General features: G+C 38.2%; 1 protein-coding gene across 1 annotated transcript; it reads right to left on the reverse strand.

The window, feature by feature from the left end:
* Positions 1-6,001: 6,001 nt before the first annotated feature.
* LOC108263692 (cytochrome c oxidase subunit 7A-related protein, mitochondrial) lies at positions 6,002-11,356 on the reverse strand. The gene is made up of 3 exons (XM_017464742.3): positions 11,197-11,356; positions 10,881-11,015; positions 6,002-7,573 (listed from the first exon to the last, which is right to left on the reverse strand). Exons 1-3 carry the CDS (start codon positions 11,266-11,268, stop codon positions 7,430-7,432), a joined length of 351 nt encoding a protein of 116 aa, XP_017320231.1. The 5' UTR covers positions 11,269-11,356; the 3' UTR covers positions 6,002-7,429.
* Between the last annotated feature and the right edge of the window lie 1,832 nt (positions 11,357-13,188).

Here is a 13,188-nt window from a genome sequence, read left to right on the forward strand (position 1 = left end):
AAGAAAGAAATAAGAAAAGTCACTCGTATCACAGCACTCTCACTCACACATGCTAGTTCCACTCACTCGCTCAAACTTCCGCTCAAAGAGAGAGAGAGAGAGAGAGAGAGAGAGAGAGAGAGAGAGAGAGAGAGAGAGAGAGAGAGAGAGAGAGAATCCCTAATTTGAGTAACTAAAGAAGACTTATTCATACCCTGTCATATTTGATAAGCTTCCAGCATCAGCACATTCAGACTAGCCTTATTTGCTATTTGCATTTGATCATTTATGCCATGAACACCGCTCCCACTAACATGCACAGTCTGTCTGCATTTCTGTTACAGATTCACCATGGAGAAGAGAAAACTAACAAATAGACTTCAGACTAGCATGAAGTCTACAGTTTGTATCCTGCAGGCCACAATTTCAAAGTCATCTGTCATGTACATCATGTAAAGTAGTTTAATTTTTTTTTTAACTGAAATGCTTAATGCGGATGGATATGCACACACACTGTTGGTGTCAGTGCAATCAACATGATTCATGTAACTCAAGTCCTCATCACATACACCCACAGTGAAAACCCAGCCATGAGGCTCACCATTTTAGAACACCTAATGTGTGATGGGAAGTGGGCAGAGAGAGAGAGAGAGAGAGAGAGAGAGAGAGAGAGAGAGAGAGAGAGAGAGAGAGAGAGAGAGAGAGAGAGAGAGAGAGAGAGAGAGAGAGAGAGAGAGAGAGAGAGAGAGAGAGAGAGAGAGAGAGAGAGAGAGAGAGAGAGAGAGAGAGAGAGAGAGAGAGAGAGAGAGAGAGTACATGTAGGGGGAGTAGGAGGGAAAGAGAAATGATGCTAGCAGACAAGCAAAGCTGAGGAGATCAAATAAAGATGGTAGCTTTTAACTTTTAGCCCTGGGACATTTTGGCAAGAGATATGTGGTAAAGGATTGAAAGGAGTGGGGAAAGCACTGAACAGGGTACTGTGCATATACCAGCCAAGCCTAAATGTGATTACACACAAGGGATTAAGGGTCTATCTGAGGACTGTGCTTGTCCAAGACTTGAATCCCTCATTAAACATTTAAATTTTTTTCTCTGTCTCTGTCAGCCAAAGGTGAACCTCCTCTCTGCTTCGATTGAATGGGCAAAAACAACATCTGTTGTTTATGTTATAAAGAATGAAAATTTTTGTACAGTCTCTAGCAAACCGAAAAATTGCATGAACATACAGGTGCATCTCAAAAATTTAGAATATTGTGGAAAAATTCATTTTTTTCCCGTAATTTAATTCAAAAAGCGGAACTTTCACATATTCTATATTCATTACACATAAAGTGTAATTTTTTGTTTCAATCTTGATGATTACAGTTTACAGATCATGGAAATAAAAAATCCATGATCCAGTTCGCATGGGAAAAGGAATATGTGCATCGTTGGATGCACAACAATTTATAGAATTTTCAGTTTTTCAGTGTGTAAATAAGTTAAACCATTTTGGACTTCTGTGTTTAACCTGCATAATTCATGATTTGGACTGAATAATGCTAAAGGAATGAAAACGATATTTAACCTAGTTAGGCTAGATTTTCACTTATATTTTAAGTGTATGCATTTGGCTATTAGTGGTTAATTTATGTACATTGAGTGTGGTCTCACATGGATGATGGATGATTGTCTGACGTTGGTCAACGTTTCTGTTCAGCCAAGGGTAGTACCGCTGATAAACATGACTCTAAGAAGGCTTTCTGTCCTTTGTGGCTCAGGGGTTCAGGACACAAAGACAACTTCATTTAATAGCCAATGCTGCATCCAATAATTCACCTCTCTCTTTTTCATCACTGTCAAACCTTGAAATGTTTTGCTCTCTAGGGCCAGATACCAGGAGTGAATTAACTCCCAAAGCATGCCTTCTGAGGAAAGCCATGAAATCATTTTTTTTTCCTTAGAAAAGGTGTTTCTGAATGGGGGGGGGGGGGGGGGGGGGGGGGGGTTGTCTTGGGGGGTGTTACAATACATGGACTATTTACTCAGTATGAGTCAGATTTCACCTTATGGTTTTCATAGATCTTTACTGAGCCTTTACTTCTTAGAGTGTATTCAACTCATCCTGTCCGTTGCCATGCGAACTCTGAAAGTGAGATGCTTCATATCTTTCACTGCAGCTGCAAATAAATATTGCTTTATACAGCAATTACTGTACTCTATGATGATGATAAACTCTGACTGTTTTTGTCTGAAAAATGGGTCTAGGCTGTCAGATGTTTGCAGTTAAATCTGTGGAGAATACACAGCATCCCAGCCTCCATCAAACCCCTGAAAACAGCAATAAGTATAGTGATCAAAGTGGGTTTAGCTGCGTGATTACCCAGCAGGCTTCAATCACTCACTGTGGCAGCAGTGAACAGAACCTTTCAGCCCACACTTTCAGCGCTCCCTGTTACCTGCCAAAGCTTTTATTGAATATCTGTGCTTCCATACCCACATACAGTGGTGCTTGAAAGTCTGTAAACTCTTTAGAATTTTCTATATTTCTGCATATGATCTGATCTAAAACGTCATCAGATTTTCATACAAGTCCTAAAAATGAGTAAAGAGAACCCAATTAAACAAATGAGACAAAAATATTATACTTGGTCATTTATTTATTGAGGAAAATTGTCCAATATTAAATATCTGTGAGTGGCAAAAGTATGTGAACCTTTGCAATGTTCTTTTTGGAGAGCAGTGAACATTGCTGTTCAGTGTTCTCCTGATGGTGGACTCATGGACATTAAAATTTTCCAATATGAGAGACACCTATAGTTGCTTGGAAGTTACCCTGAGTTCCTTAGTGACCTCAGAGATTATTACACATCTTGCTCTTGGAGTGATCTTTGTTGGTCGTCCACTCCTGTGGAGGGAAATAATGGTCTTGAATTTCCTCCATTTGTACACAATCTGTGTGACTGTGGACTGCTAGAGTCCAAACACTAGAGATGGTTATGTAACCTTTTCCAGCCTGTTGAGCATCAACAACTCTTTTTGTGAAGTCCTCAGAAATCCTCATTTGTTCGTACAAAAATACACTTCCACAAACGTGTTAAGATCAGACTTTGATAGATCCCTGTTCTTTAATTAAAACAGGCTCACTCACACCTGATTATCAACCTACTGATTGAAAACACCTGACTCTAATTTCACCTTCAAATTAAGTGCTAATACTAGAGCTTCACATAGCCTATGTCCAAAATTATGTACTGTGACAGAATGTACTTCACTCATTGCAGTACCTACTGCACGGCCATTGAAACAGTATGTACTACACAGTATGGGTGTGTGGTATGCAATCCCGCACAAACTACATCCTCCATGTTGGCACTGCCATATGATCTTCAGCGTCATCATAAACACAAAAATCTTAAGGTGACTACCAGATTAAAGCAACCACAGTAATGGCAAAATCCACACCAGGAAAGTTAACTGAATTAGTGAAAATGTGCTTACTTTAACCCTCCTGTTTAGCTGCTACTCTCTCAGTGGTTGTTCCTCAATAGACACAATCTTGCAACATGTTTAACAGCTATATTCTTGGATTGTATATTGCCTCACTTGTAAACTTTGAATGGATGAACACACAGAGCCTTGTTCTTATTTCTAATTTAGAGGATCTACTGCATTGGAGATTTCTTTCCTTTCTAGAACATTCATCCATTCAGTCATTCAGAATCTTCAGTATCCACTTTATCCTGGTCAGAAATCATTTATTGCAGAGTTACCAACTCATTAAATGGAAAATAGCTAATGCGTGCTCAAAAAGTCACTAGAAGTCACCAGATCATGACCATTTTGCATATTCATCAAATCATGATCATTTCAAAATGTGTACATGAACATGGACAATTTTCTGAAGATAAAATACAATTTTATGAGAATAGAAAAAAATTAACCTTTTTTTTTTTAAATTAGAAAGTTGTTGTCGTCATGGCTCCATGAATTATTTACATATTTACAAAGTATTATAATTTCTATCAAGAATGTAGACAATAAGTTGTGTTACTGAGTAGTCGAGAAATAGATATCAAGTAAAATAGTTAAAAAAGTAACACATTTTTTAATACTTGTAAATATAGCCAAGAAGTGACTTTAAAACAAAGAATAAGCACACAGGTGGGACAAACAACTGTTACTGGTCTTTGGGAAACAATTTTGGTCAATCATTGGTCATTGGAAACATACAGCTCAGTCACAGTTTACACACTGGTGGTTACTTGGCTGAATCTGCTTTCTGAACCCATATAACCAGAAGTAGTGATGTGAGCTGGAGAGCTTACTGAGTACAAGACAGTCTCTAAAGTCTGTTCTAAACATTGCTAGCTTTGTTATGAGGCGCTTTTATTTATTTATTTAAATAAAGGCACTTAAAGGGATACTAAATCCATTCCTTATAAATGATTAATTCCTGCATCTTTAGTAAGCACTTTATCCTAGTCTGACCCAGTTGCCATGGACGTGAAGCCTATCCTAAGAACCCTGGGCATGACAAACAAAGCCAAATAATATGGTACACATCCCGCTCTGTGTTTATCTATGTCCCTATCAAATGTCCATCATCTATTCTGTAGTTATTGCCTGACACACATGTACACCCAAATGACATGTGAATAATGGTCATATCTTTAGAGAAGCCAATTTAATCATATTAAAATAATGGGGCTGAAATGCTATTATGTTCACATGACTACTGCCAACATGCATCTAAATCCATTATAATCACATCCTGTATGATAAAACCATGTTACAAATGAGAAAGCTTTTCAGTTGGTTTCCGTAGTTGGGGGTTTACAACAAGGGGTTTGAATCTTAAACAGATAAAATCATAAATTATGTTACATGAGGATTTTTTTTTTCATGAAAATTCAGAGCTACCCTTTTAGCTGCATTAATTGACAGTGAGGTCCAAAAGTAATTATTTTCTAATTTAATACAACAGTTTTCATTACAAATTATATTATTGCCAGTTGAAAAGTAGACTCTGAATTGTTTACATGAATTTCAGAGTTCCTTAGTATTTGGTACATCCCCTTTCTGCTTTAATGGCAGTGTACACTCAAGCTGCCATGGACTCCACAGGTTTGCAAAACCTTATGATCCATTTTAGATTAAATCCATTGGAGTGAAATCTGAAAACATGTTTCAATAGAAGAGATTAAGCATCAGCATAAGAGGGAAAATCTGACCTTTTGTACAAAACAGTTAAAATGGTCAATATCACACATTTCCTTACATTTAAATAGGGACAGATAAACTAAATATTCATGATACTGAACTTTTACTTCGTTTGAAATATTTCAAAATTCTAGACCATTCTGTTTATTTCCAATTTAAAATGGAAAAAAAATCCCAAATTTACCAATACTGACCTATATTTATATACTATTTTTGTTTGCTATTGATTTACTTTAAAAACTGCAATTGTGTTGGCAGTAAAGGATTCAACATAAGCTGCAGAAGACAGGTGTAGAAATTTGTTAAATAAAATACTATTAACACTTTCATTATAACAAGGTTTGTACGGATTATTCATAATGAAATTCCAGGATTTTCAAGGACTTTTCAAGCACTAGTTTTTGTTTTCAAGGATTGTACAAGGGATTGTCCATCCATCCATCCATTCCTTTTCTGTACCGCTGATCCTACACAGGGTTGCAGGGAGCCTAGAGCCTGTCCCAGGGGACTCAGGGCATGAGGCGGGGATACTGTGCCAACCCATTGCAGGGAACAGTAACACACACATTCACACACTATGGACAATTTAGAGATGCCAATCAGCCTATAACACGTCTTTGGATTGGGGGAGGAAACCCCAAAGCACAGGGAGAACAGGCGAGCTCCACGCACACAGGGCAGCCACAGGAATCGAATTGCCAACCCTGGAGGTGTGAGGCAAACATGATAATCACTAATCCACAGTGCCCACCACAAGAGATGTAATTCAAACATATGATGTATTTTTAAATTCCAAAACAATTAATAACAACAATAATAATAATAAAACATAACCAGTTTTTAATATTTTGCCTTTTCCAGCCATGCTGGACTAAATCTGCATTTCCCAGGTATTGCTTCATCTTCACCATAACGTCAGTATACTCCAGATGACTGCCAGGAGCACTGTTCCAACAATTTTCAGTGGAAAGTCTCTAAATGTCACTAGATGATGTCATGTGCTAATTAGCATATCCATTACGTATTCATTCACTACTCTGTTCTCACAGTATTTTAATACAGCTGAATTCCCGACAAAGCAGTTCTGATTTACATATTTTCTGTTTCAAGAAAGCAGAACGAGTATGAAATAGTGAAAAATCATCATACATTAAAGACAATGGCTGTGCTGTGATTTCAGCTATATTTACATGTAAAAATCACTCAGATAGAAAGGTAGAAGCGACTGAATGTGCTGCTCCTCTCTCTGAACACACACACACACACACACACACACAGAGAGAGAGAGAGAGAGAGAGAGAGACAGGTCTTGGGGGGACTCGCAGGGCAGTACTGCCCACTCTTCTACGGGAAGTTGCCAAGGTTTGCACAAGAAGAGGAAAGGAGGGAAGAAAAAAAATCTATAGCTTTGTCACCAGGTGTTTTTTTTTTTTTTTTTAATTTAATTTTTTTTTAAGTCGCTAAAGGGGTCTGAAAAGTGAAAGGAGCTGTTTCTGTCACAGTGAGTGAGTGATTAGCAGGGGGAGGAGGGGCTACAGGGGGAGTCATATTTTGAGTGAAAATGGCATTAAATTGTAAACAGTACCATATTGTATTATACTGCGTTATAACTTCCAGATCAAATGAGAACTACTTACACTCAAACTATTCCTTTTTTTTTTTTTTTTTAAACGATCAAAATATATTTATTTTAAGAAGAAAAGTTACAAGAACCTCATTCACAGTCAAATTACACACGATTACAGATTTATGGCCATGTAAATAGCGTGTCAACATAGAAGCATCTGAAAAGGACATTTTGTTCTTCGGTGAGACAGAGATTGCGTAATTGGATGTTATAAGTGTACGCCTTTGGTAACAAAACAACAGAAAACCTGTCCAAGAATTTTTTGAACACATGAAAACTGCTGGCACAGTTCCCATTTATTTCACATTGCACTCTGTAGTCATTGCAAGCGCTTGTGTACACAAGCAAACTAGCACTGTGGTTTGTTGACTAACACATCCCCATTTTCTTATCCCTATGTTCCCTGAACTGATTCATTCTTACAGTTGTGATGATCTTAGCTGTTGCTTCTTATTTCACCTGTTTCTAAAAGATGTACTTGCAAACCCTCGAGGGCCATATAAATTATGGGTTAACGGGAGGTGAAAAAATATTGCAGAAACAAAGCAATTATGCAAACTGTCTTTGGGAATACAGTCTTAAATGGTCCTTTTTGTTGCTCCAGGTGGAAGGTTATTCAGGTTACTCGACTTTTCTGGGCTGAGCAGCAAAATACAGGGCCACAAGGCAATACAAGGTTCCTCCAATTGTCAGGCCCATCGTAGTCCTGTATAGTAGCCGGTCTATGACTCCACGCTTCAAGTGAATTGGCACACCATCAGCTTTCTGTGAAGGGGATGTACAAGTCATTTTAAGGACAATCTAAAAGTTTTAAGTGGTTAAATTCGGCTGTAGAACACTGCTCTGTTTTTACAAATAAATCAATCAGCAGTTTGTATGAGAACTCAATAGGTTCCCATACATATTAAAAAATAACTGAACCTGGTCTGAAATTAATGATTGGACTATGAAACATTTTCACTCTTCAAAACAATGCATGCTATGGTTCATGCCAGTTTCCATATTATTAAAAATATTTTTTTAGTATAAAACAAACAAACAAACAAACAAAACAACCAGTAAAATGCACAGATGATGACCTTACTTTAGTTTGTGTTTGATTTGCAACAAAGTTGGTTGATGTGAACTTATATTCTCATGCCATGACAGACTGTCTGATAAATCAGTAATACTGCACTGTAGTAAGTTACCTTTTGTTTAATTAAATCTAGTTATGAATTCTGTAGTATTAGTCGATTTAAATGCTGGAAATAAACTGTTTTATTTATTTTTAGTATTTAGTAATTTCACAACATACAGTATCTCACAAAAGTGAGTACACCCCGACATTTTTGTAAATATTTGATTATATCGTTTCATGTGACAACACTGAAGATATGAATGACACTTTGCTACAATGTAAAGTAGTGAGTGTACAGCTTGTGTAACAGTGCAAATCTGCAGTGCAAATTTCACCCCTAAGTGAAAATGTCCAAATTGGGCCCAAAGTTTCAATATTTTGTGTGGCCACCATTATTTTCCAGCACTGCCTTAGCCTTCTTAGGCATGGAGTTCAGCAGAGCTTCACAGGTTGCCACTGGAGTCCTCTTCCACTCCTCCATGACGACATCACGGAGCTGGTGGATGTTAGAGACCTTGTGCTCCTCCACCTTCCGTTTGAGGATGCCCCACAGATGCTCAATAGGGTTTAGGTCTGGAGACATGCTTGGCCAGTCCATCATCTTCACCCTCAGCTTCTTTAGCAAGGCAGTAGTCGTCTTGGAGGTGTGTTTGGGGTCGTTATCATGCTGGATTACTGCCCTGCGGCCCAGTCTCTGCTTCAGTATGTCACAGTACATGTTGGCATTCATGGTTCCCTTAATGAACTGTAGCTCCCCAGTGCCGGCAGCACTCATGCAGCCTCAGACCATGACACTCCCACCACCACACTTGATTGTAGGCAAGACACACTTGTCTTTGTACTCCTCACCTGGTTGCCGCCACACACGCGTGACACCATCTGAACCAAATAAGTTTATCTTGTTCTCATCAGACCACAGGACATGGTTCCAGTAATCCATGTCCTTAGTCTGCTCGTCTTCAGCAAACTGTTTGCGGGCTTTCTCGTGCAACATCTTTAGAAGAGACTTCCTTCTGGGACAACAGCCATGAAGACCAATTTGATGCAGTGTGCGGCGTATGGTCTGAGCACTGACAGGCTGACCCCCCACCCCTTCAACCTCTGCAGCAATGCTGGCAGTACTCGTACATCTATTTCCCAGACAACGTCCAGATATGATGCCGAGTACGTGCACTCAACTTCTTTGGTCGACCATAGCAAGGCCTGTTCTGAGTGGAACCTGTCCTGTTAAACCGCTGTATGGTCTTGGCCACCGTGCTGCAGCTCAGTGTCAGGGTCTTGGCAATCTCCTTATAGCCTAGGCCATCTTTATGTAGAGCAACCTTTCTTTTTTCAGATCTTCAGAGAGTTCTTTGCCATGAGGTGCCATGTTGAACTTCCAATGACCAGTATGAGGGAGTGTGAGAGCAATGACACCAAATTTAACACACCTGCTCCTCATTCACACCCGAGACCATGTAACATTAACAAGTCACATGACACCGGGGAGGGAAAACGGCTAATTGGGCCCAATTTGGACATTTTCACTTAGGGGTGTACTCACTTTTGTTGCCAGCAGTTTAGACATTCATGGCTGTGTGTTGAGTTATTTTGAGGGGACAGCAAATTTACACTGTTACACAAGCTGTACACTCACTACTTTACATTGTAGCAAAGTGTCATTTCTTCAGTGTTGTCACATGAAAAGATATTAATCAAATATTTACAAAAATGTGAGGGGTGTACTGACTTTTGTGAGATACTGTAAATCAATTAATCAGAATTAAGCCAACAGATTATTTTGATTAACAAAATCAGGAGTTGCATTAGCAACAGTAATTTTAGGTATTCCAATCTGAATCTATAGCACTGAAGCATCAGTGCATGTTAGCGTGCTAGCTTTCCATCATACAAGGTGTCCAAAAAGTCAAGAAGCAATGGGAATATATTGAGCAAAATCCACAAAAACATGATAAAGCAGCTAATAAAAGGCATAAAGTATAAAGGTGAATGTACAGCATATGTTGTAAATAATAACCCCAAAAAAAAAATATATATATATATAAATTTTTTTACTCTTATTAGTTCCTGATACCCTGTATCAGATAGTGTATACAGGGTATCAGGAACCAATAAGAGTAAAAATTTTTAAATATATATTATATATATATATATATATAAATTTTTACTCTTATTGGTTCCTGATACCCTGTATACACTATCAGCTGGTTAAATATATTTAAAGGTTCACAAAACAATTGCCATTACTATTTGATTTTGGAAACCTTTGATCAGTCCTGGCTCTGAGGACTTTGCTTACAGATTGTGATTGTTATGGAATGTGGTGTGTTTTTTTTTTTTTGTAAACAATACATCTTTTTCATGATGTGAATTATCTCTGTTCAAACACTGTTTTATGCTCGCATGAGAAGAAGCACCAATTCCCAAGGGTCTGTGTGCTTAGGAGTCTTAAGGTAAGAGAGAAAAATAACTATTATGGGATGTGGAAGAAAGATTACAATGAATAACCCATTTCATATGATTAACATAGATCCTCCTTCTTGTTTATCAAGTTTGTTTGTAACCAATCATTAAATCCACTCTTTGTTCTCTATATGGTGAATAATTCAGAGTAGCACTCTGAGGTGAACTTGGGTAAAACTCATGAATAAATACATTGATGAAATAAATATTTGTTTGAGCACATTCAAGTGTTGGTAGTTACTTCTTGAACAGGTGAATTTCCACTACAGGATATATTTTTTTTTCCAGCTGCTTTTATTCAAATTTGTTTATAAGTGATGCTTATAAACTACTAGCTTGCGTAAGGAAAGCTAAGGAAATTATATCCACATGTAATACAGTAAGAAATTATAAGGAAATTGTAAGGAAATTATAGGCACATGTAATACAGATGTTGATTACACAGGTTCCTGTGCTGCTGTGGGAAACAAACACAAATTAGATGAATACCTGAAAGATCTTTTGCAGCTCAGGGACCTTGTTAGCGCCCATATACTCAGCTGTAGGTCCTGCTTCTGACACCACCTTGGTGGGTAAGGCAAAGATCATTGGGGTGGGTTGTGAGGGCACGGTAGGTTTGAGCCCCTGAGGGGGGAGGAAAAAGAGTCAACATTTAAACCACTAAAGCACAAACATGTAGCTTTAGCCTGTACAGTTACCATGCACTGTAGCTTTAGCCTGTACAGTTAGCCCTCTGCTAAAACGACACAAACCACAGTGAAGGTCACTTTCACCGACTTTACAAAATAACCGACCCCGTGTTTACCTGGGGGAAGTAGGCGCTGGCCGGTGTGGATCCCGTCAGTTTCCCCGTCACTCCGCTGATTTTGTAATACATTTTGAAATTAAACGTATTTATCAAACAGAGACGCCACCACACTCCTCCGGCTTCAACCCACACCAGAAGAACGAGGACCCAGCTGAGCGGAAGTGATATCACATAGCAGGTTTCTTTCTGCCTGAGCAAAAAGACGGTACCGTTTTTGTTGTTTTCCTACTTCACAACATTTTGTATATCCTCGTTGTAACAAGAATTTTCTTTTAATTATTTACTTTTCATTTAATTTATTTGCATTATCACCAGGGACGGGTTTAGCCTGTCTTGAGTGGGGCTGAACTAAAAATGGCATACTTTACAGTCATGCTTGCCAATTAGAAATATGCCAGTTAGAGTCATGCTTGCCAATTAAATAAATGCCAATTAGAGTCATGCTTACCAATTAAATAAATACAAATGGCGTATTTTACAGTCATGCTTGCCAATTAAATGATAATAACTCTAGGCTACCTGCCATATGTTTTGTTAAAATATTTAATTGTTTGTTTAAATGTTATTTTTTAAATGTTACTGACCACAAGGTCAGTGGGATAGTGTTTCTATTACTCAATACTCTCCTGTATCCTTATTTATTTATTTATTTAGCTAAGGCAGAGGTGCCAAACTCAAACTCTGCCTGGGTCACATCAGCATTTTTGTGAGACCTCAAACTCTAAGATGGTTATTTTATTTAACTTAACGAATGTTATTATTTAACATTCTTTCAATTAACACCAATAACTTAGGCTCTTATATTAGAATAGGATATTTCTAGGAAAAAAGAAGAGCTAACAGAGAGTATTTAAGTATACGCATACACTATTCAGTCCATACAGGACTTTGCAAAGTTTTTTTTTGTGATTGCTGTGGCCAAAAATGCTTGATTTTGCTGCAGCTTTTCTCAAAATTTGTGATGCAACTTGCAGATTATTTTGTGCTTATTTTGTGGAAAACTACGTGAATTGGTGAAATTGCAGTTGCACAAAATTGTTTTGCACAGTCCTTTGCAGTGATGTTTGTTGGTAAATGAGACCTTTTAGCTGTACTCATGTTCCATGCACATGAATCATAGAAGGCTTTGACTGAATGTGCATTTTGATGATGTCACATGGCGCATCTTAACTCAAATCTGTGGTTTGTAAAATTGCAAGCTCCTCTGAATATTGCAACATTTGCTTGATTTTTTCGTTAATTTCTGCTATTGCAAAATCGCAAAATCCTGGCCGGAATGACTATTAGGTTATAACAGTTATTATACAACAGTTAGTTCTGGTCCACTAATTTGATTGGACAACTGGACGTTTCACTGTTTGTATTACTCTGTTTGTCTGTGTTCAGCATGTAAAATTCTAGCAGCAGTCCTACTGAAACGACTACTATGGTAGAGCTAGCAACATCACAGTGGACATGGCAAACGATACGTTTTTCATGAATATAACTTAAAAATAAAATTACTTAAAATATGAAAGCTAATCAGATGAGGATAACAAAGAAATAAGGGAAGCCAGTTTCACAGAATCACCCTTAATGGGAATGTGCAAATCATTGTGAGCTAGCTAGCCAATGGGCTGTCAGTGAATGTGGCTCCTTCGGGATCAATTTCCATTTGTGTAGTAAAGATAAACAAATTATTTGGGCATGTTATGCCCAAAATGGCAGTTACTCCATAATAATTTCTTATTTATAAAATACGCATAATAGCAATATAGCACAATCACACTGTTATACTGAATATTGGCACGGCTTTATATCAGCACGTTGGCGAGCGCCTGGTGGTCGAGACCTTACCCTTGGACTGGGCATAGCCTGAATGAGCTACATGGGGCAATCTTCTTGTGGACCCACCACCTGTAGGAGGAGTAGTAAGGGTCAGGTGCATTGTGGATTGTGCGACAGTCGAAGGCAGAGGCCTCGGAGGACCGACCCCCTGATATAGATACC

The sequence above is a fragment of the Ictalurus punctatus genome, chromosome 3 (assembly GCF_001660625.3).
Source record: "Ictalurus punctatus breed USDA103 chromosome 3, Coco_2.0, whole genome shotgun sequence".
Lineage (NCBI taxonomy): Eukaryota > Metazoa > Chordata > Actinopteri > Siluriformes > Ictaluridae > Ictalurus > Ictalurus punctatus.

What these genes read in the sequence shown, in the direction of transcription:
- LOC108263692 (XM_017464742.3), bottom strand. Translation starts at nt 11,268, where the DNA reads ATGTATTACAAAATCAGCGGAGTGACGGGGAAACTGACGGGATCCACA. An exon ending in CCAGCGCCTACTTCCCCCAG is followed by an intron (nt 11,016 to 11,196) that starts GTAAACACGGGG and finishes CTCCCCCCTCAG; the next exon opens with GGGCTCAAACCTACCGTGCC. An exon ending in AGCTGCAAAAGATCTTTCAG is followed by an intron (nt 7,574 to 10,880) that starts GTATTCATCTAA and finishes TCCCCTTCACAG; the next exon opens with AAAGCTGATGGTGTGCCAAT.